The sequence below is a fragment of the Eretmochelys imbricata genome, chromosome 7 (genome assembly GCF_965152235.1).
Source record: "Eretmochelys imbricata isolate rEreImb1 chromosome 7, rEreImb1.hap1, whole genome shotgun sequence".
Lineage (NCBI taxonomy): Eukaryota > Metazoa > Chordata > Testudines > Cheloniidae > Eretmochelys > Eretmochelys imbricata.
In genome coordinates, this window is record NC_135578.1 from 30592785 (window position 1) to 30620070 (window position 27286).

General features: G+C 53.9%; 2 protein-coding genes across 7 annotated transcripts; one reads left to right on the forward strand and one right to left on the reverse strand.

Annotated features, from left to right (window-relative positions):
* Positions 1-70: 70 nt before the first annotated feature.
* On the forward strand, positions 71-6138 carry EIF1AD (eukaryotic translation initiation factor 1A domain containing). 4 transcript variants are annotated; one of them, XM_077822952.1, is made up of 7 exons: positions 71-239; positions 1304-1396; positions 2093-2245; positions 2810-2918; positions 3177-3285; positions 4957-5007; positions 5364-6138. In XM_077822952.1, the coding sequence occupies exons 3-7, from the start codon at positions 2159-2161 to the stop codon at positions 5527-5529; spliced, it is 522 nt and encodes a 173-aa protein (XP_077679078.1). In that variant the 5' UTR covers positions 71-239; positions 1304-1396; positions 2093-2158; the 3' UTR covers positions 5530-6138. The 4 variants fall into 4 exon arrangements, with proteins under 4 accessions (XP_077679078.1, XP_077679074.1, XP_077679075.1 ...); XM_077822948.1 differs by having other exon boundaries at positions 84-239; positions 5361-6138; XM_077822949.1 differs by lacking the exon at positions 71-239 and adding an exon at positions 270-337 and having other exon boundaries at positions 5361-6138.
* A 502-nt stretch (positions 6139-6640) lies between these two features.
* On the reverse strand, positions 6641-27286 carry SART1 (spliceosome associated factor 1, recruiter of U4/U6.U5 tri-snRNP). 3 transcript variants are annotated; one of them, XM_077822946.1, is made up of 20 exons: positions 26898-27286; positions 25412-25466; positions 24323-24378; positions 22381-22507; positions 21355-21460; positions 19964-20041; positions 17604-17703; positions 16292-16434; positions 14925-15131; positions 13766-13887; positions 13523-13665; positions 13053-13183; positions 11655-11825; positions 10867-10977; positions 10543-10630; positions 9190-9280; positions 8455-8590; positions 8031-8120; positions 7388-7509; positions 6641-7140 (listed from the first exon to the last, which is right to left on the reverse strand). In XM_077822946.1, exons 1-20 carry the CDS (start codon positions 27250-27252, stop codon positions 7122-7124), a joined length of 2451 nt encoding a protein of 816 aa, XP_077679072.1. In that variant the 5' UTR covers positions 27253-27286; the 3' UTR covers positions 6641-7121. The 3 variants fall into 3 exon arrangements, with proteins under 3 accessions (XP_077679072.1, XP_077679071.1, XP_077679073.1); XM_077822945.1 differs by having other exon boundaries at positions 11655-11828; XM_077822947.1 differs by lacking the exons at positions 24323-24378; positions 25412-25466; positions 26898-27286 and adding an exon at positions 22683-22824 and having other exon boundaries at positions 11655-11828; positions 22381-22537.

A 27286-nucleotide genomic window follows, 5' to 3' on the forward strand; every position in this document is an offset into this window, starting at 1 on the left:
GAGTTCAGAATCGCCACTCTAGCCAGTTGAAAACTCGATGGTACCCCAGCAGTAACCAATGGGCGGGGGCCAGCCTCTGACACCGCCTGATTGTCGCTGGGGATGGCCCGTAGCAACCCTTCCATCCCATAATAACGCCCCCGGGCTGCCCCGTGCGTTAGCGGGCCCCGGGGACGGCGCTGGGGCCCGGGAGGGGACCAGGGGATACCAGGGCAGGGCGCGGAGGCGCCCGGAAGCAGGTCAGAGCGGTACCCCCGGAAGTGGGGCGGGGAAGGGCTGGGGGAGGCTCGGGAGGCGGAAGCGGTTGACGCGACTCAGTCCCCTCATGTGGAGAGAGGTAGGGCGGGAGGCTCCCGGGGGGCGGCGGCAGAGGCGCTCACACCAGTCCAGCCCCCGCGGGTGTTTGGGGAACAGGAAACCCCCCGCCCCCAAGGGGTGTTCGGGGTCATAAACCCCGCGCAGGGGAAGGAGCTCCCCCGCACCCACCCCCGTGACATGCAGTAGCCCTGGAGGGGACCCGGCCCTCGCATCTCGGGGGCGGGGGGTTGGAGAATCAGCTGGGACTAATGTCTGCGATGGGGGCGAGGGTAGGACGCCTGGGTTCCATCCCAGCTCGGGCGGGGGGGTCGAATGCTTAGGGCAAGGCTGGAATGAATCTCAGCACGGACTGATAATGGAGGAATTATCCCCATCTTTTTAGGTGAGGGAAACTGAGTCACAGAGGTGATTCATTCACTCGACCCCACTCATCTGTCTCTGACTGCAAGGAAACAATAACAAGGTTATGGCACAAACTAGCTGGGTCAATCTCTTCTTGGTTTCCATGATCTCTTTGGGGTCTTTGCTTCATTCTCTGATGTGGATGAGATTTTTATCTGGGAAGCTGATTCAGCCCTGAAGAATTAACCTGACTCCTGCAATCATCAGCAGAATTGCTGGCAATCTTTCCATGGCCCAGTGGGACAGTGTACTTAATTGGCACTCAAGATGCCTGGGATCTATTCCCTATTGTGCTCCATCTCTGCCTCAGTTTCACCTCCCACTGTTTGCCTGTGTTGTCCCTTCCCCTCCCTGTACCTCAGTTCACTATTGATGATCCTGACCTCCTTGTGGTAAAGCACTTTGAGATTCGTGGCTAAACTGTTCTCAGTAGAATTATTACAACACTACAGGAGACAATGTGTGGAGCCTGGCCTGGAATTTTCCAGTAGAGTGGAGGAATCTTGGAGCTGCCTCATTCCCTGAGTGAGGGAGTCCTCATCCATTTCGATGAGCCACAAAGTTGTCTTTGTTCCTCTTCCAGTGTGTGCAGTGCTGGTGGATGCCTCGAGGACTGAATTCAGCGCTGGATCCTCTACTATCAGAGTCGGACAGCCTTTCTTTGTCCCCCAAACAGGTACCTTGCAGGTAGTGGTGCTGCTGGCTTCCTGGGAGAGCAGACAATCTCTGCCCCATCCTAGGGGGAGTAGACAAGGTAGATGGGGCACCTCTAGTAACCTTTCCTGATAACCTAGGATCAAAGGGACATCCTTGATGGATAGGCGGTGTGGTCTAATGGGCAAGGCGATAGCAAGGGACCCAGGGCTGCCTGGGTTCCGTTCTGCCCCCTCCATGACCCTTTTCACTGTGCTTCATTTTCTCCTGCCCTTCATCTATTTAGACTGCAAGCTCCTCAGGGCAGGGACTGTCTCTCACTGTGTGTCTCTACAGTGCCTGACACAATGGGGCCCTGATCTCAATTAAGGGGCTGGCAGGCACTCTGTGCCTATGTGGTCTGGGTGCTGTACAGACCCTGATGCCATCATGCCAGGCGGTACACAGACACTTAGTGAGAAGCAGCCCCTGCCCCACAGAGCTTGTACCCTATCTAGACAAAGGGTCTGGGTTGTGGGAGAGAGAGGGAAAACTGAGGCACTGAGTGGCAAAGGGACTTGCACAAAGTCAGCAGCAGAGCTTGCAATAGAACTCAGATTTCGTGGCTGCCAGTCCTGTGCCCTTCTCACTGGGGGACTCGTTGCCTTTAGAAGCTTATTTGATCTTGGGAAGACGCAACAAGGCTCTTCTCCCTCTACTGTTCCTTCTCTCCTTATAGCCTTCCAGGCATTCTGCACTTCACACACCCTGCAGGGATCCTGTCCCCGAGGGCTAACGCACCAGGATGTCCCAAGCAACCAAACGCAAGCATGTGGTGAAAGAGGTGTTGGAGGAGTATGTGGTGCCGTCTCCTCAACAGCAGATTGTCCGGGTGAGAGAGGGAGCAACCCTGCTTAGCTGGGCTCCATTGGGACCTTGAGGGTTTTCACTTTCCTTTGCATCATGGGGTGTGGGTTGCTTGCAGGGAGCATCTGGGCATGTCTCATCTCAGCACTTCCCTGCCCTTAATCATATCCCTTAAACACTGGTGAGCTTCATGCTTCAGAGGAAGGCAAGAAAACCCCCAAATACATCTGTCTAATTGTGCATTGGGGAAGAAAATCCCTTCCTACTCCCTGCAGTCCAGTCCCATGCTTCAGGCAGTCATTGTCTTGCTGTGAGTGTTATGGGCAAGGCAGAGTGTAAGCCATTTAAAAGCCCTATGTGGGCAGTAGATTTCAAGGCCAAAATTGGAGCCTGATCATCTAGTCTGAACTCCTGCGTAAGTCAGGCTATGGAATACCCCCCTCAGCCATTCCTGCATCTAGCCTAGCTCTGGTGGTTGAACTAGAATGTCACTGTGAGACAGGCCCTGATCTGTAGGTGCTAAATGCTGGAGAATCCACTCCCTTGGGAAGCAGCTCCTGTGGTTAATCCCCCTTGTTCCTTCCACCAGGTCCTAGGGACCCCAGGAAACAACCTCCATGAGGTGGAAACGGCTGAGGGAACCAGATTCTTAGTGAGCATGCCCACAAAATTCCGCAAGAACATCTGGATCAAACGAGGTGAGTACAGTGCAGCTGGGTTCATGGCACCCCTTGAGAGGAAAGGCCCCATATCCCACCTCCCCTGGGCACAGATTGGAGTTATCACCCCAAGAGAGGAAGCAGCTCTGTGTCCCATTCCCTGCTCACCTGTCCCCCCCATCACCCCACTCTGGGGCTAGATGAGAGCTGGCACCCCCTAGAGGGGAAAGGCCCTGTATCCCATTCCCCATCTCCTAAACCAGCCAAACTCTCCACGCTGTCCCTCTACCATTGCAGGTGACTTTCTGCTGGTGGACCCCATCGAAGAGGGCGAGAAGGTGAAGGCTGAGATCAACTTTGTGTTGTACAAGGACCATGTGCAGTACCTAAAGAAAGAAGGGCTCTGGTAGGAGTTGGAGGCGGGGGGAAGGTGCATGCTTGTGTGATGAGCCATGAGCTCCCAGACACCCTGCTCTTGCCCCTCTGTCACCAAGGTGATGGAGAAAAGAGTTATCCCAAGCTGAGGGATTGGCCCAGGCCTGAGTGTGCCTACTGAGGCTGAGATTTCATCAGCTTGGCCCTTCTGCTCTTTACATCCCTCCCTGAGCCTTGCTGCTTCCCCCCAGCAGTGCCCATGTGTCACTTGCCCTGCTGGGATTGTGGCCTGGGCTGTCATGAGCAAGGCCCATCTTGTAGGAAGAGGCGCCTGCAGGACATCTTCCCCCGTCTGAAGCAAGTGGGCCAGTGTTAGAGAATTTACAAAACCCTCAGCCTCCCTGGCATAGACGTACTCATGACACTCGGCATGGAATCCCAGCACCTCTAGCCCCGTTTTAGAGATGAGGAGACTGAGGCACAAGATGCACAAAGCAACACGCCCAAAGGCAGTGGCAAAACCAGGAACTGAACCCTGCTCTGCCCCATGCTTGGCTAGTGCCCCAGGTCACCGTAATGGAGAATCCACCCCAGTCCTGGATAAGCTGTCCCAAGGCCTAGTTTCTCTCACTGCTCAATTTGGGTGTCAGTTCTCAGCCTAGGGCTGAGGGTTGATTCCCACCACTCATGAGCTGTAGGAATAGAAGCAGAGCAGTTAGCTTAGAGGGGTTATCTCCATGGGCACTGGGTACTGATGGATGGGGGAGTAGTTCTCCAGCAGGGGGCTCATTGCTTTGGTGGCAGAGAGCACATGCTGTTTATAATCAGATTGGGGTGGGTGTGACTGTTGCTGGGATCCCAGGGTGTAGTCTCAAGAAGAACATTGATAAATTTGAGAGGGGTCAGAGAAGAGCCACAAGAATATAAGGATTGGTGACAGACTCCACAGAGCTCAACCTTAGTTTAAGGGGTGAGTTGAGCAGTCTATATGTACCTGCATGGGGAACAGAAATTTGACAGTGTGCTCTACAATCTCGCAGACAAACATTGTACAAGAGCCAATGGCTGGAAATTGAAGTTAGACACATTCAGATTGGAAAGAAGAGGGTTCACTGGAACAACTGACCAAAGGCTGTGGTGGATTCATCAGTGCTGGCAATTTTTAAATCCAGCTCAGGCGTGATTTGGAAAGACTTGATGTAGTTTGAACAGAAATTAATTCAGGGCAGTCCTGACTCCTGTATAACAGATTCTAGATTAGATGATCCCTTTTCTGGCCACCTGATCTTAACATGAGGAAGGTAGGGATAGAGTTTCTAAAAAAAAAAACCAAAAAAAAAACAACCACTTTTGAAAACTAACTTGGCCAAAAAACAAAATCTCAGATTCTAGTTTAACTGGCAAACTGGGAAAAACTTTGTCAAATGAGATTTTTCCACAAGTTTGGATTTTGTAGCAAAGTAGTTTGTTGATTGTGTTGGTGGGAAAACAGGTCTGTGCTGGGGTTATTTCTGGCCTCTTTTGCACAGCAGGGGCTGTGTTGGCTGAAGCAGTCCCCTGCCATGGGCAGGGGCTGGAGTGGAGAGGCAATTCCCTCCCATTCCCTGCAGCCCTCCCGAGAGGGGAAAAGCCCAGCATCCTGTTCCAAGCCATTGTCTCAAAGCCAGGGCTGCTCTGTCATCTCATGCCTTTTTCCCCACAGGCCTGAGGCCTTCTCTGACACTGCAGAAAGTCAGCCCAGCTCTGAGGCCAGGTGAGTGTGAAAGGAGGGGGACTGCTTCTTAACTGTCCAGGAATAAATTAAACCTCAAATTACGTTTCAGCCCCTCAGAGGGAGATTCTGGCAAAGTCTCCCCAGGGGATGGGGGCAAACAGCCCAATGAGTTTACAGAGGGAGCTGGATAAGGGTCTGACTGGGATTCTACGACAGGGTGGCTGCAATAGCAGTGTTGGGGCTCACTGGTCCAGAAGGTCCCTTCCAGTCCTAGGTAACCCAGGCCTCCAGTCTTAGGCTAGTGCCCTGATCAGTGGGCAGCTGCCCCAAGGAGGAAGCCAGGTGACTGCTAGGGCCACAGGCCTGGAACTGACAGCCACCCCTTTGTGCAGCAGGGAAGGGGAGCAAACGGCTGCTCGCTCCTCTGGGGAAGAGGACTCGGACGACGACAGTGACCTGTTTGTGAACACGAACAGACTGCACTACAGCTGCACAGAGAGCGAGGACGACAGTGAGGAGGAGGCAGCGGTGGCCAGCGACCGGGATGAGGAAGAAAAATAGTGACCCAGGGCAGGAAACCCGATCTTCTAGCCTCCTAAACACCTCAGCATGAGGAGCCTGATGCAGCAGGAAGGAGACTTCCTTCTGGGGCTGAACTCACACCCACCAGCCTGGTGAATGCTCCAGCTGGCTTGGAACTGCCTCAGTGCTGCCCTCTGCTGGGGACACATTTCTTCCCTCCATCACCTCTGTTGTCTGAGCCATGAGTTGCTGCAGCATCCGGCTCACCAGAGATGAGGGTGCTGGGCCTGTTGTGCCCAATGCATGGTTATTTCACTCTTCACCCAGCCCACTCCGGGGGAAGAATGGCAGTGCTCCTTGGGGCAAAGGGAAATGGAGTTCTAGGTCGCAGCACTGCTTGAAGCTGTAGAGAGGGGGCTGGGGAGGAGTAAAGTTAGAGTTATAGCAGCTGGGAGGCCTCATCTAAGATGGAGCAGCCCAGCTTCAGCATCCCTTATCAGCCCCTTTTAAATGGTGGATGGGACTGTGCCCTCTGCTCTAACGCAGGCTCCTTGGGCAAAGCACTGGGTGCTGTGTGTCCTAGATACTATTGCTGTGTAATAAGCAGTCTCCCCTCTGCCTTATTCAATAAAGATTTTCCCACAGGCACCCAGGTGGGTTGATTTGAAACTGCACAAGACAAGAATGAGAGCCTGGTCCCAAGCCAGCTCTGGCTGTAGCGGGCCAGCTGGTATGCAGGGGCAGGTTCTGGGCTATGGGGAGAGCAGGTTGAGCTCACTGCTACCCACACTGATCTGTGCAGAGCGAGGATATAGGCCAGCTACCAGCCCATGGCTGCTCCTCCAGCTCTCTCCTGGGTCAGGACATGGATAGGCCACAGCCAAGACACTCCTCCCCCCCACTGCAGTGCTGGTGAGCAGTACAGCACAGTCACCCTGTCCAATAGAACCAGATGCTCTGCAGAGACAGGTCAGGCCTCCCTGGGACTAGGAAGTTGATCTGGGTAGTACTTGGGAGCTTCAGTCATGGGGCGGGGCTCTGTGGTGCTAGGTGCTGTACAAACACAGCAAGAGCCAGGTCCAGTCCCCCAGGCTTACAGACCCACACCCTAGGAACAAGTATCTCTGTACGGGCAAGAACAGGCCCCAGCTCCCAGACAGGAATTGGTGCTTTTAATGGGTGATTTGGTTTGACATCAATACAAAAACAAGGTTTTGGTGCCAAGAGTCACAGTTTCTTAACTATATACACAGCCCTGCCCCCGCCTGTGGGGGCGAGGGCAGGTCAGCCTGTCTTGCATCCAAGACATCAAGAGTTGAAGGGAGAGTTTAACAAACTGCACCCCAGCATCTTACTTAGGCACAGGCAGGAGTCCCCTCTGTGGCATGGCGCAGTGACACCACCGCAGCAGATGCTGAGAGGTGGAAGCCACTAGAGGGAAGCACTACCATGGGAAGTCCTCCCCCCTTGACTTCACAACTTGTAGGTACATGGTGAGGGTGGAGCAGGACTGGACCGATGCCCCCGGGAGAGTAGAGACTCTCCACCATCAGAACCCAGGATGCACATGGTCAGATCAGATAGGAAGTGACAGGCAGACGGCATCTGCTTCCAGGATCAGTGCTAGCAGCTCACTTGGTGATGGTGTTTCTGTTGAAGCAATGAGAGAGGGGACATGAGTGAAGGACCAGGACCACTCAGGCCAGGGGGAAGAGATCATCACTAACAGGGGTTACAGCTACAAAAGAGGCCATGCACTCCTATATTAGCCCCACTAGACTTGGGAGAACCATGTCCTATGTTCCCCTCCAGACCACCTGCCCCAGGCCCCGGCTTCCCAGCACTGGGGAGGTCAGACAGACCAACCCTATGATGGCTGAGAGGACAGGGTACTTACGCATTCATGCTCTTGCCACTGCCGCTCAGCACAATGTAGGGGGTCTTCTGGGCCTTCTGCTTCTCCTGCAGCAGCGCTACCGTGCCCAGGGGCGTGTCGCTGGAGCTCATCTTCTTCAGCAGCTGAGAGAGGGGAGAGCCTGAGTCAGTACAGCCCCTTGCAGACTTTCACCAACTCAACTGTGACCCCAGGCTAACAGCCCATCCCATCCCACCTGCACCCAGTGCTGAGACACAGCCACCACGGAGGTGTAGGGTCTTATCAGTCCCTCACACAGCAAAGGAAGAACTCCCCTATTCCAGTTTAAACAGCAGGGGGGAGAAGAGGAGATGGTTAACCTGAAGAGTGGTTTGGCCAGGACCCCAGGCTTAACAGCCAGACTCTGAGGCCAGAGCACAACCATTGATGACTGCAAATAATCAGCACAGCACCCCTTAGTGCCACACAGGCACAGGAGCCAACACCAACCACAGTGGGAGAGCACCCACCCTATGCTGCTCTTGTGTCCCCCTGGGCTCTCCTCAGGTTTCCCATCCATGCCTGACTGCTTGGCCAACAGGATGAAGCTGGACCTGCCCCCACCCCTCTTTCAGCATCCTACAGGCTCTGCCCATGGGGAACTCCAGCCATGTCACCCACTCACCGCCTCCTCGTCCAGCTTCTTCATCCTCCTCTCTGTCTTCATCTTCCCGGAGCCCTTCCCATGGAAGCGGTGAGAGAGCTGCCGGAACGCCTGGGGACAAAGTGCACAGAGTGGGGGTCAGCACTGATTGTCACACAGCCCCACCTAGGAGCCTCCTGCCACCCGTTCCACACAGCACCAGGGCTGGGAAACCCCCAACGCCCTTCCCCATCTGTCTGTGGCAGTAGGGAGATCAAGGGATCCCCGCCACAGAACTCCCCCTTCACAATCACAGCTCCCAGTCAACCCTCTCCCACCCCCCGAGAAAAAAAACCTCTTTTCACCATCACAGCCGCTTCCCATGGGGGAAATGGAGGGGAAAGACATGGATGCATCAGCACTGCCCACCCCCTACCCCGGGCGCCCCCATGTCCCTTCCCACTACCTCCTTTGGGGTGAGCTTGCGACCCGTCTCATCCACATATTCAATCTTGACGTCAGGCTTGTAGCCATCCTTTTCCTTGAAGTCCTGGGTGAAGCCCCGGTACTCCTCCCGCCGGCTGTACTTGTCATCAATGGCCCTGCGGGAGCCCAACCCAGAAGGTTATTTCAGTGGCAGAGCAGATGGCTGCTCTCCGCGCAGTCACTGCTGATCCCAATGTGATGCTAGAGGGCGCTCTCCCCTTGCAGTCAGTGCTTGCCCCAGCGTAGCACTAGGGGGTTTCTGTCTTGAAGGAGATGCGAAACCAGGGCTTTTAGCCCTCTGGCCACTAATGATCCCTAGGCACTCAGGCCTTTCAGTGGCATGAGACCTGGGCCCAGGTCTACAATAAGGGTTATGGGTGTTACTGGGAGTGCATGACCAGTGTCCACATCACCCAAACCACCAGCACAACAACTGCCTCCTTGCTGCCAGTCTCTGCTGCGTGACCATCGGCATCCTTCTAGGGTTAGGGGAACCAGCCATGGGGCAGGACACTGCCAACACCTATTCTGGCAACAGATCTTATGGCACCCACTCCATGCCCCTCTTGTGGTGGCAAGTGCTACAGCCATGGCTAGCACAGTGGGGCTTTAACTCAGGCAAGAGGCCCAGGTGCCAAGACCCAGAGGTGGCAGATCCGATTTCAGCTACTGATGATCTACCCCGGGGCTTCACCTGCCCCACAAGGCCACTTACATCTTATCCTCAATGCAGTACACGGCTGAGGGTAGCGACTTGTTGGGCGCCTTCACCCTGGCCACTTTCTGCACTGTCGTCTCCAGCAGGCCTGCAGTGAGCAGAAGAGGCATGGATCAGGCCCTGCCCAGGGGCAGTAAGTGCTCTGGGAAGCTTCCCCCTCACCATAAACACCAGCCCCAGAGATCTCAGAGCTGCTGGATCACACAGGGAGAAAGGGCTTTCAGGGGCAGCATGGCCTAGTGGGCAGGGCAGTAGACTGGGACTCAGGACTCCTAGGCTCTATTCCTAGCTCTGACACACCTTGGGCACTTCAGTTCCCCTCTCAGGGGCTCTGTCCCCCTCGGTGACGAAACGGGACTGTTCTTAATGTTTCCTCTGAATAGTGTGGGGGTGCCTCAATTTCCCCTGTGCAGTTCTTAAGTATCTAGGTGGTGGGATAAGGGTGTATGATCATGGCAGAGCCCTAGAGGGCAGGTATGTGCAGGGGTCTGGACACAGAGAATGGCCAACACCCTGTTTCCTGGCAACTGATGGCCTGGGCCCTTCCCCCCTGCAAGGTGAGAGCTAAAGGGTTGGAGAACAAAGGAATCAGGTGACCTCCTGGCCGGGAAAGGGACAAAGCCCAGAGGAGGGGGGGCTGGAGATAGTTTCAGTTTGGGGCTGGCTGGGGATATGGAGTGAAGTGCCAGACCTGGTTGTCTGGCTCACTGCCCCCCAGAATGGACCCAGCTGAGGGGTCCTGTTCTCTGCACCTACAAGCTCTGTTTTAAACCATGTTCCTGTCGTCTAATAAACCTTCTGTTTTACTGGCTGGCTGAGAGTCACGTCTGACTGCGAAGTTGGGGTGCAGGACCCTCTGGCTTCCCCAGGACCCCGCCTGGGCGGACTCGCGGTGGGAAGCGTACGGAGGGGCAGAGGATGCTGAATGCTCCGAGGTCAGACCCAGGAAGGTGGAAGTTGTGTGAGCTGTGTGTCCTGAAGACAGTCTGCTCACAGAAAGGACACTGGTTTCACAGAGTCCTGACTGGTTTCGTAGGGAGCAGTTCCAGAGCATCGCCCGGGGACTCCGTGACACCCTCCCACCCTTTGTTTAGGCTGAGCTCTCCAGGTCGGGGACTGCCTCACTGACTGCGCAGCGCCCAGCATGACAGGGGCTGCGATCTCTGTAGATCTTGCCTTAGTACAATTTAAACAAAGTTCACTCTGGTCACAAAGTACCAGGGAGGGTTTTCAGAGAGGAGTTGGGCCCTGCTGTGAACAGGGAGCAGTCATCTGTATGTAGCACAGCAGGCAAGCATGGGAACCCAAGAGGATTCTGGGACGGGGGCTCATCCTGAGCTCCCCACTTACCTTTGTTCTGGCAAAGCAAGAGGGCAGCAGCTAGGCCCCGGTTCACTATGGGCTCCTCATCCAGGATGGTGGTAGAGGATGCTGAGAACTGCAAAGGGGGAAGACAGGGTTCAGGGCTTTGGACTCATCTGTTTAAGAGTCCCTTGCTATGCCAGCCCTGGGCTCCCCTCCCACAGCTCTGCCAGTGCCCCTCCATCCTGACTGACAGCCCCGCAGGGTTCATTGTGTTCACTGGGGGGGGGGGAGGGGAACGCGTGTCGGGGAAGCTATGAATGCAGTGACACCTGTCACCGCCCACACACCCCTTCCCCAAATTGTACTCACATCCTGCTGCTGTTTCTCCTCATCTAGGTTGACCGTGCTCCAGCCGATGTTCTCTTCACCATCAGAGTCTGAGCCTCCATTTCCTGACCTCTCATCATCCCTTTCGAAGTCCTGAAAGCAGAGGAGAGGCCACCGGGGCATCAGCATGGGGGCCCCCGGCTGGGTGGCTTAGTGGGGCTGGGATCACTGCAGAACATGTGCCACAACAGGCAATGCAGCTCCATGCTCCCAGCTAGGGCTGGCCAAAGAGCCCCAAAACAGAAGCACTTCTGCCACCGCAGTGCCTCCTGGGAGTGGTAGTTTGGTTGTTTCACATGCCCATTTTCCTTTATAGGTCAGACTCCATATGCCAGGATGCTCCATGGCCAAAAACTCCCACGATGTAGTGCTGTTCTGCACCAGAGGAAAGACCCTGATGTAGAATGGGAACTTCAGTCTGTCCAGGAAGCCCAGCCCATAAAGGAAAATGGGAGCATGACGTACCTGGATCACAATTCCCATAAGGCACCATGGCAACATATCTGAATCAACCCCCAACCCATTACTATCCCCGCCCTGGGCTCTCCCCGAACCCACCCAGTTGTGCTGGTGCCGATCAGTCTCAACCCACAGCCGGCTACTATCACCGTCCTGGGCTCTTCTCCCCCACCCCACTCTGGCGGTGTCCCATAATTTTGACCCACAGCCCTCTGCTCCTGCTAGTTCTGCTGATGCCCCTCTGTCTAGGGCAGGTTCCTTTCATCCCAGCCCACTCTGGGGCAAGGGGAGGAATCCCCAGGAAGCCGCACCATGAGCTCCTCCTGGTCCTCGCGGTTGCCGGCCAGCCCATAAGTGGGGATCTCGCCCAGTGTGCGGCAGAACTCCGAGGTCGCATTGAAGACTATCGCTCCTTTCCTCTCTAGCTCCTCGTCGTCCTCCCGGCTACGGCGGGTCTCTAGTTTCTTGACGATCTCAGTGACCTGCTTCAGGAGCAAGAGGGCTGGGTTAGACAGCAGCTGGGCGCTAATGAGGCTGGGGGCTTGCGCACTGAACCAAGGATCACTAGGAGCCCCCAGAGTCAGGGTAGCCCCAGCAGGGCAGCTGGACCTGTGCTCAGGGGAAGGGTGTGACTGGGCACCACATGCTCCGTTCTGGGATGGCGGGTTCAGTCAAGGAGCATGGAGGCCAAATGCATCCATCCATAGAACAGGGTCACCCCAGAATCCTCTCCCTGGCTCTAGGAGGGAAGTGGGGTCTAGGGATTTGTAGGGAGCCAGGGTGGCTTCCCTCCGAACCAGAGGGTAAAGAGCCACCCTCTCAGCCTGAGTGGGCGGGGCCAGACCAAGTTTATGCCAATCCCCGGAAGGGGAGGGGTGGGACAGGAAGTACAAAGGGCAGGGCCCTTTGCCCAGTGAGGAGAGCACCAGAGAGGGAGACAGACACAGGCTGCTCCCTTGCGATCCTGCTGCCGATCCAGGGGAGGCCCTGGGCCAGGAGGAACCTGAACGGGAGGAAGGCCTGTGGCGACCAGGACTGCCAGCCGCTGAGTACCCAGAGGACCTGGAGGGGCCCGGCTGTAGCCCGGGCCAGCTGAGTCCGACACAGAGGGGGAGCTGGAGCTGCCAGCAGCGGAATACCCAGACGAGCTGGAGGAACAGGAGAGACCTGCTTGAGAGACCAGGGAGGAAGTAGCCCGGGGGCAGAACTGCACCGTGGGGTGGGGGTGTTTGGTCAGCGGGCGCGGATGGCCCCCCGCTGACCGAGCGGCGGGACCTTCGGCCCCCGCCACTGTCAGGGCCCTGGGCTGGAACGCAGTGGAGCTGGGTGGGCCTGCGTTCCCCTACCCCGGCCAACCTGCCTGAGGGGCGCGCTGCAGACTCGTGCCGGCGCTCCTTTCCCGCTAATTCCCCAGTGCCCGAAAGGTGTGACTAAGGCCTGCCAGTGGGACCATAGCCCTCCATCGCCCCTTAGGGGCTAGGAGGACCGATTGAAACCTGTCACAGGGTTAATGATTCCTAGGTTCCCAGCCCAGCTCTGGGCGGGGAGTAGTCTCCAGTCGGGGGGCCCACATTAGGAGCCAGGATTCCTGATCTCTCTCTCTGATTCCATTCTATTCCATATGGTTATGACAGTAGCACTCAGATGGCCTCCCAGACCATCATCAAAGCCCCCCACCCTGATTCCACCTGTGGACCAGGCCTCCTCACCTTCTCCCCACTCTCCTTCAGTTGCTGTATCTGCCGGAGCTTACGGCCCTTCTCCAGCTGCTTCTGCAGCTCCTGCTCCGCCTCGTCCTCCTCCAAGGCAACTGGGGATTTGGACACTTTCTCAGCCTCCTCTGCGGGGAAAGAAACATGGGGGCATGGAGTCAACAACAGCAACGAGCATCCCAAGGGGCCTTTGCTTCAGCAGGGTGGGGTCCTGCGGGGAGCATCAGGCCAGACACTGGAGGCTGCTGGGTAAGAACCAGGCTCCAGGGCCCCTGACACACTAACCCAGTGCTTCTCAACTTTGATACCAGAGACTGGCTTTGCTGCCTTCCTAAACTGTGAGGGAGATCTCAGGGACTGGCATCAGTCCACAGACCAGTTGAGAAAAACTCCTCTAACCCACTAGACCCCACTCTCCTCCTAGAGCAGGGGAAAGAACCCTGGAGTCCTGGGTCCCAGCCCCTCACCATCGCTGCTGATTTCCATGTTCTCTACCCGGGTGTCATCCGACTGGGATGGCAGGTCTGCAGGCTGGTTCACAATCTCTTCCATGTCCCCTTCCTCCTCCTCCTCCTTCTTCCTGTGAGCCCTCCTCCCTCGGCCCCTTAACCTGTGGGGAGAGAGAACTTGGTTAGCACGTGAACCAATCCCGCACAGCCCTCTTGGTCTTTCCACCCACAGGACTGGACTCCCCTGCCCCCCCCGCTTACCGGGAGCCAAAGTCGCTCTGCTTTGTCTCATTGCCCAGGAGCAGCAGATCATCAGCTTTCACTGGCTTCTCCTTCTTCCGCAGCTTCTTCACCCGCCGTTTGGTCTTCTTGAAGGTGATGTTCTGCATGGGAGAGACCAAACGGGTCAGTGAGGCACAGCCTCTATCCCTCATCCACACAGCATGGTCCTGACCTGGTGTGTAGCACCTTGTCTGCAATCCCCATGAGCACCCAGGGCCCGGCACCTTGCCAACCACCCCCTCACACATCTACCCAGGAGCACCTGTGGCTCCACGCCCCCAGCATCTGTACCTAGAACCACAAGTCCAGGCACATGCCCCACGGTGCCACTCCCTAATACACACACATGAGCAACTGGGACAAGGCACTGTCTTTAACACACCAAGCCAGGGGGTGGCTAGAGCCCAGCGCTCCACTCCAGTCCCACCAGTCCACATGTAGTCTGGTCTTGTAAGACAAGGTAAGAATCCAACACCCCTTTGCAAATATTCTCTGTATATGAGAGGCAGCACTATCATGGGATTGGGAGCCAGGACTCCTGGGCTCTATTCCCAGCTCTGCCACTAACCTTGGGGTCAGTCCCATCTCTATGCCTCAGCCCCATCTTTTGTCTAATCAGACTGAGCTCTCTGGGGCAGGGACTGTCTCTCTGTGCATGGGAGGGGTCCTGTCTCAGTTTGGGGGCTCTGTGCATTGCCTGGTGCACAGTGGGGTCCTGATCTCAGTCAGGGGGTGCTTTGCAGCACCCAAGACAATCCCCCTCCAAGCGCTATTGTAACAGACATAATAGCATTAGCCACAGCTTCACAGAGTTTAAAGATCTAGTACAGGCCCCTGCAGCAGCAGGGAATAGATGAGGTAAGACATGCCCAGCAGATGACCTCTGCCCCATGCTGCAGAGGGAGGTGAAAACCCCTACGGTCCCTGCCAATCTGACCTTGGTCTAATTCCTTCCCGATCCCAAATCTGGCCATCAGCTGGACCCTGAGCGCCTGGCAAAGCCCATCAGCCTGGCAACTAGAGAGAGGATTAGGTGGACCAAGTCAGAGCCTGGCTTGCCCCACATCCCACTACTGCAATAGGGATCTGGATCCCGGAATAAACGAGTAGCAGGTGCTACTGCAGGAGGCCTCCTTACCATCTCCTCCGGGGTGAAGTACTCTGAGGCCAGGTGCAGACCAGGCATGTCTAGGCTCTGGGCCTGGCTGCGCAGACTATCGCGAACCTGCTGCAGCTCCCGCTCCCATGAGCCATCTGCCATGCCACCTGAGTCCAGCTTGAAGGATTTCTTCTTCTCCCCTTCGATCTCCTCATCATACTTAGACAGGACGTTCTTGTGTTTGTACTGGGGGAGAGACAGCACGTGAGCCTCCAGCACAGAGACTCTCCAGGGTCAGGCAGCATAAGGCATTCCAGCAGGGATGCAAGAGGGGAATCAGAACAACAGGTTTGCGGCTCATGACCTGCCCATGTCTTCCCCACCACTGCTTTCACTCAATATGCCCTGCCCCCTGCTGATTGGCTGTTTTCTCTAACTCCCTCCCACGCTCCAGTTCATGTTCTCTGCCTTCCTTGGTCTGGTTAGCTATACCACCTCCAATCCCACAAGCAACCCACCTCCCGCTTAAACAAACCATGGCACCTCTCCACTTTTCATAGATCTATAGAGTTTAAGGCCTGAAGGGACCATTAGAGCATCTACTCTGACCTCCTGTCTATCACAGGCCAGACAGTTTCATCCATTTCCCCCTGTATTTAACCCAATATCTGGCATTTGGCGAAAGCCTCTCCCAGTAAGGCATCAGTCTGGATTTGAAGCCATTAAGAGAGCACTATTTAGATTATTCCACGTCTGGAGCATTGCCTGCCACCACCAGGGCCCCCCCTCCCCCCAGATTTCAGCTATGAGGCAGGTCACAGAGCCTGCAGTGGGAGCCCCTGCACCGCACTGTTGGGCAGAGAAACGAGTCACAGCACCGACTATAATGCCCTTCCCCACTCCAGGCAGATTCTCCACACCTCTCAGGATCAGGTTTTGAACTGCAATCCCTATGGACAAAGCTAGTCCATAGTCCCGGCCTCTGTTGCCAGCCAGGAATACACCCACTGAGTAGGTCAGTGCTCGGACTAACCTACATGAAGGAGTCTTCCCAGGCAGGCCAGGAAATGCTCTGCACGCTAACGGCATGGCCCTTTAAAGCCACCATACTGCTGTAACCCAAGAACACTGATGCCCCTGGGCCTGGATTGAAGGAAGTTAGAGAACAGTGTTAAGTCACAGCCACCAATCATGGGGGGTTTGCTAGTTGCTTGATTAAAGGAGGTTGCTTTGGGAATCTAGGTCACCTATGACCACATTTCACGGCTACCTTTAGCCCAGTGACTCCAAGCACATGGGCGCGCACGCACACACCCCCCCCACCGAGGAACCTGGGCCCATTTTAAACTACAGGAGGAGGCCTGAGAACCAGTGCAGCCTGCCCTTGTATCCTGTGCTGCTCTTACAATCGCCATGTCATCCACACTCTCCTCCTCCTCATAGGGCCTGTACTCCGGCTTCTTCTTCCGCAGTTCCACGTTCTTCTTAGCTTTCTCCTTGTCCACTATATTGACGTTCACCAGGACATCGTCCTCCTCCTGAAGGACACCTGGGAGACAAGATACCATCACCACTGGGTTACCATACAGCCCTGGCTCGGCCCCAGCCACAGTGCTCCCAGCACTGTAGCTAACGACCACGGACTGTCAATCTATTTATTGCCCGCTGCGTTCAAGGGCTTCAGTTGGCCAGCAGGAACAAGAGTCTGTAACAACATCACCACTTCCCTCTCCTCTAGCTTTGCAAGATGCTTTACATCTGGCATTTAATCCCCCACCACGCCCCAGAGAGGCTCCAAAGAGGGAAACAGAGCCCCATCACATCTAAGTGACTTGCCAGAGTTCAGTCAGTGGCAGCACCCATGGTAGTGCCCAGGAGCTCTAGTCACTGACCAGGACCCCTTGTGCTAGGTACTATACAAACAGAACAAAAAGACAGTCCCAGCCCCAGAAAGCTGCCTGTCTAAATAACCCCTGACTTTTTTCGGTCATCCTGCTCTATCCCCTAGGCCACCCTCCCTCCCACTTCCAATATGATTATGGGAAAGTGCAGCGAATCATTAGTGGCTCAGGGCCTGCTGTACTGAGGGCAGGCAGTATACTAATAAATGCATTCCCCAGTCAAAGGGCTTCTTGCACAGTGGGTGTAACACTGAGTTTGATGGAGTTCTGCCTTCTGAAACCTGTACAAAACCTGCCCCGTGCTGCCCAGATTCCAGAATATCCACCATTATCTCCATTCAGTGAATAGAGGCAGTGCAGCCTAGAGGGGAGGGTGCTGGATTGTGAGTTGGAGATTTGGGTTCTATTCCCCGCCAGGTGACCTTGGGCAAGGGCCTCTCTGTGCCTCAGTTCCCCCTCCCATCCTTTGCCTGTTTAGACTGTGAGCTCTCTGAGGCAGGGACTACTTGAGGGCAGGATCTGTGCAGCACCCAGTGTAACTGTATTGGTTGATATATCACACACATACACACACAGTTCTACCAGTACATAATCTGTGTGTAGAACTTGTGAGCAATTCCACTAACAGCTCCCCCCCCACCAGGGATTTATACAGACAGGTCAGAAAATAAATTCAGATTTTATAGCAGGGGAGCAGGGAGTGGGGAAAGCCCTAGTGGTAGCCATGTTGTCTCAATACAGGCAGCCCTGCTCTCCACCAGAATAATCATTACCCCACTCCCATGCTGAGGGGTGCAAGGGAAGTCCCTTTGGTTACCTTTGTCTTTGAGGGTCAGAATAACGGTCTTTCCTTCCTCAAACGAATCAATGGTGTGTTCCACCGTCAGGCCCTGCAGATCCCGGGAGCTGTAGTGATCCTGGAGATAGAGGAAAATCCAACAGGAGGCATCAGGCTGAAGGAAGTCAGCTTGGGAGGAGAAGGTATGAATGCCAAGCCAGAACTCAGGCACAGCCACCCGTCCCCCAGAGGGCAGTAGAGTCATTAGAGAGATTACAGAGCCAGAAGAGGTCACTGTGATCATCTTGTCTGACCTCCCATGCAACACAGGCCATACGACAGCCCTGAATTAATTCCTGGTTGAATCGGAGCAGATATACTAGAAAAACATCCAACCTTGATATAAAAATTGCCAGTGATGGTGTCATAACCATACAGCTAAGGGTAGCCTAGAATTCCTCCTTACCTGTAAGGGGTTAAGAAGCTCTAATAACCTGGTTGGCACCTGACCAAAAAGACCAATGGGGAAAGAAGATACTTTCAAATCGGTGTGGGGGGGGTGAGATGGGGGGTGTTGCGCTCTTTGTTTTTTGTTCTCTTGGGAAGCAGAGAAGCACCAGGTCAGAAAATTCCTCCTCCCAGGGCATGTTAGATTACCTTTTGTTTTCAAGTTGTGAATTTTCCCCTGTATTAAGCGAGAGGTTTATCCCTGTTTTTTGTAACTTTAAAAGTTTTACCTAGAGGGGAATCCTCTGTGTTTGAATCTGATTGCCCTGTAAAGTTACCTTCCATCCTGATTTTACAGAGGTGCATCTTTTACTTTTTTTTTTTCTTTATAATAAAGTTCTGTTTTTTAAGAATCTGGTTTACCTATTTGGTTGGTATATTATTCTCAAGCCTTCCCAGGAAGGGGTGTAGGGCTTGGGGAGATATTTTGGGGGAAACAGGAATTCCAAGTGGCCCTTTCCCTGATTTTTTGTCTAAATCACTTGGTGGTGGCAGCGTACCGTCCAAGGACAAAGGATTTGTGCCTTGGGGAAGTTTTTAACCTAAGCTAGTAGAAATAAGCTTAGGGGGCTTTCATGTGGGTCCCCACATCTGCACCCTAGAGTTCAGAGCGGGGAGGGAACCCTAACAGATGGAGAATGCACCACAGCCCTTGGGAAATTCTTCCAACAGTTACCTCCTCTCACTGGGAAAAATGTGCTTATTTCCAGTCTGAATTTGTCTAGCTTCAGCCTCCAGCCATTCGCTCTTGTCAAATCTTTGATAATGGAGAGCTCTTCAAACTAGCAGACAAATTTCTGTCTCCTATGTAGGTCCTTACAGACTGGGATCAAATGGCTACTGATAACCTTCTTTTTGTTAAGTTAACTTGATTGAGCTTCTGGTGTGTCTCACTCTAAGGCAGTTTCCAATCCTTTAATAATGCTCGTGGCTCTTCTCTGCACCCTCCCTGGTTTATCAATGTCCTTCTGGATCGGTGCACACCAGAACTGGACACAAGATCCAGCAGCCAAGCATTGTATGGTTTCAGCTTTGTACAGAGGCTAGAGATGCAGGTTTCAGATCAGATGCCTGGAAGTGGGGGACCTTCAGTTTCTACCCTAGAGCAACACCAGGCTGCATGGGGAAGCCACCACTGTAGCACTCATGGCCCAGTTCACGCTAGAGAGTAACTGCAACACTAGTGAAATCAACAGAGTCGCATTGAGGTAAGGGAGCAACTCTGGCATGGATCAGTGCCATAGCACATGGAGTCCTGGATAGTCTTCGGGAAAGCCATTGTGAGAATGGAGACATCAATACTACTGCATTTCAATAAGCAAACATGGCCAGCCCTCCTTACCAGCACACTCCAGAGGTGTGCAGGAGATCCCTTCTCTTTCTGGGGGCACTAGGATCCATGCAGCACTCCCCACCCATCAGCCACATACGCTATAGAGCAAGAAACTGCAGGGAGAAGCCAGCCAGAGACTGAAACTGGAAGGAGCAAAATCAGCTGAAGCTGGAACATAAGACACTATTTTGTACTGATTTGAAGGGACTTCTCTGCCCTGCACTGACTGGGGTTTGCTCCACCCTGCTCCCTTCTGTCTCTTCACTTCAGACTTGCTTCACAGCTTCCCCTCATACCCTCCCTACCCTGCCCCCTCTCCCCATTTCCTTTCCCCTCCCAGGAACAGCTATCATGCAGTTTGTGGCCATGGCATTGTTCACTCTGCTTCTGCATACTACACCTTTCCCCCAGCTGTATCTGTCCCCACCATTTAGCATGTAAGATCCTTGGGGCAGGGACTGTTTGTACAGGGTCTAGTACAATGGGGCCCTGGTCGTTGTTGGTCCCTAGGCACTGCTGAGGTATTTGCACTCTGCCAGGACCTCCAGGTTGCTCTCACCTTCTTCTTCTGCCCAAACTCCTCTTCCACAAGACTGCTGATGCCGAATTCCTGGTCCATCTCTTCAAGGAGTTTGGCCTGAATTTAACAAAATAGAAACAATTCTGATGCTTTTAAAATTAATCGCAGTCACATAGGATGTATTAATATATAGGGTCTAATGCAGAGCTCCTCAAAGTGTGGGGCACGCCCCCCTAGGGGGTGTGGAGAACCATCCTGGTGGGAGCGGCTGGGCGTGGGCCAGCCCCCACAGGGGCGGGGAGGGAGCACCACCCAGCCCCTCCTCGCTCTGCTTCAGTCCCACCCAGAGCCGCATCCCCGGCTCCCATCCCCAGCCTTGGCGCAGCTCCAATTCCAGCCCTGGAACAGCCCCCAGCCTCCGCCACAGCTCGGTTCCGAGGGCCGAGGCTGGGGGTAAGGCCAGGAACAGAGACACAACTGACCATGGGCCCAGCTGCTGGCCCCCACCACAGCCCAGCTGCGGCTCCGCTCCCAGCTCAGTCCTGTTCCTGGCTCCAGCCCCACGCCCAGCGTCAGCCCACTTAGCCCTGTCCGCCGCCCCACAAGCTGCAGCCCTGCTCCCAGCCCCACCAGGCCTGACCCTCAAAAACTTGGTCTAGTGGCCAAAAGTTGGGGGAAGGGCTGGGAGCCAGGACATATACGTTCCCAGCACTGGGAGGGTGTAGAGTAATGGTTAGAGCTGGGGTGCAAGGCATCAGGACTCATGGTTTCTATTACCCACTGACCATGGTCTAGTAGTCAGAACAAGCATGCATGGGGGAGAGAACCAGAACTCCTGGCCCAACCTTTGCCATTTAATCCATTTGTACCCTATCACTTTCTCTATGTCTGGTTCCTTGATATTGTTTGGGGACCTGCACAGTGCCTGGCATGATGCCTCCCTCCTGGCTGGGGTCTGTAGGCACTACCATAATACACCTAAACAACTCAAGGGCTAAGTCTGGCTGCTGTCTACACTTTCCAACCTCTGTAGCTAGCTCAATAGAAGCTGGCTAAGCTGAAGAGTATTACTTCCAAAGCATACAACAAGCCATCAGCACAGCCCCAGTCCAACACAACACCCCCTTGCATGCAGTCCCAGGCCAGCAAACGTATGCTCTCGCATCAGCCGGCCCAGAATACCAGCCACCATGCAACACTCTGCCACATGCGGCAAATTACAGCCTTAGTTCCTTATTGCAGCGGCAACCCAAGAGCTGGCACAGCTGAGAGCAGGGCAGATGGCACCAACTGCTGGGACAGGGATGGAACATGCTTTACTACTGGATTGAAGACAAGGGCAGCTGGGTACATGTCACACATAGTGCTAGTGTTCCCAACGAGGCACCCATGCAGCCCAGAAGCTCCTGAGACTCCAGGACTACACTAACCCTCTTCTCAGCCAGCTCCTTCTCAACCTGCAGTTTCCGGCTCCTCTCGATCCAGGCAGCGGTGTCATCCAGCCAGGGGTCATCCTCTCCCAGAGACTTGATTTTCCTGAAAGCGGGGAAACAGAGGAAGAAGCTAGCAGGAAAGAAGGCTGTTCTGCCTTGGAGAGCTCCCCACCACCGCCTCATCCTCCTTGGAGCCCTCTGGATCCTTGAAATGACCAGGAGCTCAAATGCCTTTCCTGTCCTCAGGAAAAGCACTGGTAGTTCAGTGGTAGAATTCTTGTGTCTGCCCCATAGGAGACCTGGGTTCAAATTCTGGTCAATGCAGACCCATGTTTTAGAGAGGGATGGAAGAGGGAGAGAAGGAAAGGATGGTTCAGTTGTCAGGGCACTAGCCCAGGACTTGGGAGACCCGGGTTCCATTCGCAACTCTACCAGACTTCTTGTGTGACCTTAAGTCAGTCACTGAAGCTACCCAGTGACTCAGTTTCCCCATTCCAGAACTGACTATATTAACTACACTGAATACTCTTCTTCTCCATAGAAACATCCAATTCCGTTTGGAATCCAGCTAAATTCTCAACCTTAATATCCCGTGATAATGAGTTCTGCAGGCTACTTCCAGCCAGAAGGGCCCTAGTATGGAATCATCTAGTCTGACCACAGTATAACACAGGCCATAGGACTGCCCTGATGTAACTCCTACTTGAACTAGAGCAGATCTCTTAGAAAAAGACAGCCAGTGACAGAGAACCCACCATAGCTCTTGGTCAGTTGTTCCAAGGGTTAATTATCCTTACTAGTAAAAATGTGTGCCTTACTCAATGACACATCTTGAGCAAAGTAGTCATTAGCTCAGGCTGTTAGAGCCAGACATCCCAGGTTCAATCCCTGTTGCCTAACAGTTACATCCTTATATTTGTATAAAGCTTGGGGTCAGAGCAATGAGCAGTGGGTGCTGACACTGCATCACACTCAACAGTAATGGGACCAAGTACATACAAAGCAAATAGGGTGGGGGTTTACCCTAATTTCTGGTTGAGGAGCCGCTTCTCCTTAGCGGCTGCTAGCTTCTCCCGGATCTCCTCCCTCTGCTTCAGCACAATGGGGTTGATCACCTCAGCTGCCACAGGGTCCTCCTTACTGCCCACTTCTGCAGAGGAAAACACACAAGACAGAGGAGCTGCAGCAGGAGGAGTCAGGCAAGTATGTTACTGCCCCTCTCGCCACTTACATTCCTCCTGTTAGTGCTTGGCAGGAGAAAAGAACAGCACAGCGATCAACTGAGTGCCTTGATCAGCTGGGAGAGGGCATGGGAGGAGTCTTACCACATCTGATCATGGGATGGACCTGATGTCTCTTCCCCTTGGCCAGGGCCAGAGCCCTGCTCCCTGTGGAAGGAGCAGCAGTGGGAACTGGCAGGCGTTGGGTCCAGGGGAGGAAGGAGACCACCATGCTCTAACCGACTGCTCAGCAGGGTGTCAGCGTGTTTCAGCATGCTTGGCCCAGGACAGTCCGTAGGCAGACACTGCGTGGTGACGCCACACAGCACAGCCTAGGCATCGGAGAGACCAGGAGAACCACGGGGTCTGTCTGTGTCCAGCTGCCTCCATAAACACCACCGCCAAGACCTGCTCTTCTCTACTAGGAAGGGGCGCTATAGCCACTGAGCCCTCCTACACCCTCCAGTTCTGTTTGCCCTGCCACCATGCCTAGTGCAGAAATGCATGCCGGAATGGAGTCCCCAGGGACCTCAGCTGACAGAGGGCAGAATTTTCAGAACCACTGAGCACTGCCTTAATCCTGCTCCTATGGGCTTCCATGGGGGGTTGTCAGGCCAACACTGAGTGCTTCTGAACAGCCCACCCAGAGCATCTTGCTGCCTGGATGAAGAGGAGAATTCAGATGGAATCTGGAGAGACTTCCAGCCAGCCCTCATCTTGCAGGACAGACCCAGGTTCGAGTCCCTGCTGTGTCACAGACTCCCTGTGTGACCCCAGACAAATCACTTAGGCCATGTCTACACTACAGACTTCACATCTACACTACAGACTTCTGTCAGCCAGGGGTCAGATTAGGTGTGACTGACAAGAGCAGAGCAGACAACCGCCCGCCTCTAGTGTAGGTGTAGCTATACAGAAAATCTGCACTTTGAGGAGTTTCGCTTTGTGGGAATAAGGTTACTCAACCTGAGCAAAGCCAGTACTAACTACTCAGTCACATGCTTCACCGGCATAGTATACAGATATTCTTATAGTGGTATAGTGCTCCTAGCACAGACATGGCCTCTGTCTTTCATTTCTTCATCTGTACAACACGGTATTAGTATTGTCTACCTCTCCAGGGAGCTCTGTGGATAAATACATTAAAGGCTGAGGGGCTCAAATGCTACAGAGATAGGGGCCAGATAAGTACACACAAAAAAAGTGTTTGTACAGTGCCCAGCACAATGCAGTCTTGGTCCGTAACTGGGGCTTCTTGGGTGCTACTGCAATACAAAGAGCCTAAGAGAAAAATATTTAATGAGTTCAGAAAGTTTAAGGCCAGAAGGGACCATTAGTCATCTAGTCTGGCCTCCTGTAAGGCACATGTCAGAGAATTTCAGCCAAATACCCCTATATTGAACCCAGTGACTTGTTACACCAAAACATTTCAGTCCTCAGGAGACACTTATGTGCCCCATACAGGGAACAGGAGAGACTTGGGCAACCCCAATACCCACAGGCCCTGCGATGGCAGGGAACTGATGAGAGATGAAGAGTGGGGCACAGGAACAAGGACCCTCCAGCAAAGACCCCAACCACAACAAATCAAAGCGGGGGAACACTAAGATGGCAAAATACCAGAGACCCCACATTTTTGTGCCATTCCTACAAAGGGATGTTAAAGCCTTAACAAGTACAAAGTGGTTTCAGACCAAACACAAGGTTTGGGTTTTTGTTTTAATTAAGGTGAAAGCCAAACTTACCCTTTTTGATGGTACTGACTTCCAAAGGCTTCAGCCCAAGTTTAGCTCGGAGTTTACTGCAGATAGAAAGAAAGATGGGGTTATGTGGCATAACCATCAGAAATACACAGATCCTACAAGAGCAGGACTCATTTAGAGCACAGAGAAAAAATTCTCCAGTGGTTCAGGCATTAGTGTGGGACTAAGGACACCTGGGTTCAATTCCATCCCCGTCCTGTGTGACATCGGAAAAATCAGTCCATCTGTAAAACGGGGATAATAGCACTTCACCACCTCACAGGGGAGTTGTGAGGATAGATATATCAATGATTAGGAAGCTACAGGAATTGGGGGAGGCAGATAAGTACCTAAGCTTTTCTATGTTTGCACACTGGCTAGCACAATGTGGTCTTGGTTCATGACTGTGCTTCCTGGGCACTACTGGAACACAAGTGATAAAATCCAAGGCTGAGGCATGGCTGCTGAGTTCTCATTAGAGGAAATTAGGCATACAAATCCACTATGCCTTCCCTACGGACTGCACCTTGACAGTCGGAAAGCTATGTATCCAGTGACCTTGAGAGCTCTGCTGGCAGGAGCTTTAACTCCTGCCAAGGCAACCCAAGATCTCCCAAGTTTCTAGTCCAGTGTCCTGCCCACTAGACCATGCTGCCTTCCCTCATAAAAAAAGATTACAGAAACACAACAAGGTAAACATTCCAGCAAACGGCATGACAGACAGGATGGCAGAGCCTTGGTCATGCCCTAAGCAATGTCTGATGGGCTGTGAAGATTTCAGATTCAGAGTCATCTTTGTGAATCTCAGACCAACTCCCCATTCATTTCTTTCCAGATCCCAAAAAGAGCCAGGGGGGCCTCTGCATTTTCAGCACCAACTAATTAGAGAAATAAATTACAGACCCCACATTTCCCACACACAAAATTAATGCCACTTACCCTTTCTGGGTCTCAGTTTCCCCACCTGTAAAACGGGGATAAAAGTATCGTCCAACCTCACAGGATGGAATAAATGCATTTGGTGCTCAGACACAATGAGAAGTGGTGGGGAGGGCGAGCACGTAATTACATTAGATATAGCATCTCACTTACTTGGTCTCTTCAATGCTGAGAGAAGCATCTCCCGAGCTAGCCTTTGAGCTGGCAGCTGTTTAGAGATAAGTCAGGGAGATGTTTGTAAACAAGACAAATGTAACAGAGACCTCATTTTCATGGATTTTAAGGCCAGAAGGGTCCACTCCGACCAACTGGTCTGACTTCCTGCTTAGCACATGCCAAAGACCACCACCCAGCTAAGATATGCTTTTTATAGCGAAAAGTGCTGTGAACACACACACCCCTTACAGGGACCTGAAAATTTAACTTGGTTCCTTTGGCTTTGCCCATCAGCTGGAATAAAGATCCCACAGAGGGAGCCAAGCTAGTTATTCTGTCGATGAAACAGAACAGACTTCAGCTCGCACTATTGTGGAGTGTCAGTGAGGTCAATGGCTAGATACCATGTCATGACAGAATATGGTACCATAAAACAGGGTGCTAGACAGATGTAGCCAGAAAGTGTGTCTATCCAGATCACAGGCCACACAGTTATCGTATAGAGTTATGTATTAAGACACCTTTTCGGGGCACTTTATACATAGATGTCTCATGATAAACCAAGGAAGTCCCTTCACAAAAAGTCTATCCTGAGCTCATCTGCTCCAAAAACCTTTCAGAACCCCTTTATGAGCAATTACAACACATGCATGCTCACTCCCCAGGACAGGCGATGAGCTTACTCCTTGCTTTACTCTGATCTTTCATACCCCTTCTCCATCAAACACCCCCCACCACCCAATAAATCAGCAAGTCATGCCTTCCCTAAACCTCATCCCCCACCACCTCCTCCAGGACAGCACCTGCAGCTTCTGCCTCCTCCAACCCATGAGACGTGTCATATCTCCCTCACCCATCAGAGATTATAACTCCACATCTCTACCCCATAAAAAATTCATGCCCTCTGACCTCTAAAGTTAACGACCCAGTGCCACAACACAGAAGGACAAACACGCACTCTGATCCCTCACCTAGCCCCTTCCCAACACCTGACCCCCATAACTTCTCCGCTAGCAGCCAATCCCCACCATAAACCCTCATAGTCAACCCAACCCCCCCCCATAACCACCTCTAAACATCCAAAGACCCCTGCCACCCCAGAGCACTGCTCACCAAACCTAATAAACTCTGTCCATTCCCTTACCTCTTTAGCCACACCAATCCCTCCCCCTCGACCGCACAGACTCCATGTCACCATAGCCCCTCTCCATCCATATCTCATAGCCACACCCCACTCCCATAGACTACCCCACAGGGCACCCCACAGGACACCCCCACATTCCTTTCCCTCTGACCTCCTCAGCCCTTCCACTCTTAGCCACCAGTGACTCCGCCTCTGACTCCCACCTTCTCCCTTTGGACCGCTTCCCCGAACCCCGGTCCTCTCCCCTCAAACTCTTCTCTGGCTCTCGGGCCGCTCGTCCTAGAGCCTCCCGCTCAGCCCCCCGGGTCCCTCCCCTCATACCACCCCCCGGGCTCTGACCTGCCTCGTATCCCTCGTCGCGCTTCTCCCGCTTGATCCGCCTGGTCCCCTCAGCCTCCTGGGCGCCCCTGTCCCCAGCCCGGCCATGGCTACCCCGGGCCGCCGAGGCCGCCTCCTCTCCCCCACTCCGCCGGCTGCTCCGCTCCCCGCGGCTCCGGCTGCGCTTCCCCCGCCGCTCGCCGGACCCTCCGCTCCGGTGCTTGTGCTTCTTGTGCTCCCGATGCCGGGAGGAGGAAGAGGGGGCGGCGGGCGCCGGCTGAGGTTGTTGCGGTGGTTGTTGCTGCTGCTGCTGCTCCTCAGAGCCCCCAGGGCCCCCGGTCTCCCCCCGCTCCCGGTGCTTCTTCGAGGAGCCCATGGAGACGCAAAATGGCACCGGCGCGACGCGAAGC

Coding starts and splice junctions, on each gene's coding strand:
- EIF1AD (XM_077822948.1), top strand. CDS start 2,159: ATGTCCCAAGCAACCAAACGCAAGCATGTGGTGAAAGAGGTGTTGGAG. Junction 3,286..4,956: donor CTAAAGAAAGAAGGGCTCTG/GTAGGAGTTGGA, acceptor TTTTCCCCACAG/GCCTGAGGCCTTCTCTGACA. Junction 5,008..5,360: donor CAGCCCAGCTCTGAGGCCAG/GTGAGTGTGAAA, acceptor CCCTTTGTGCAG/CAGGGAAGGGGAGCAAACGG.
- SART1 (XM_077822945.1), bottom strand. CDS start 27,252: ATGGGCTCCTCGAAGAAGCACCGGGAGCGGGGGGAGACCGGGGGCCCT. Junction 24,379..25,411: donor CTCAGCATTGAAGAGACCAA/GTAAGTGAGATG, acceptor TTCTATCTGCAG/TAAACTCCGAGCTAAACTTG. Junction 13,666..13,765: donor CAGAGCGACTTTGGCTCCCG/GTAAGCGGGGGG, acceptor CTCTCCCCACAG/GTTAAGGGGCCGAGGGAGGA.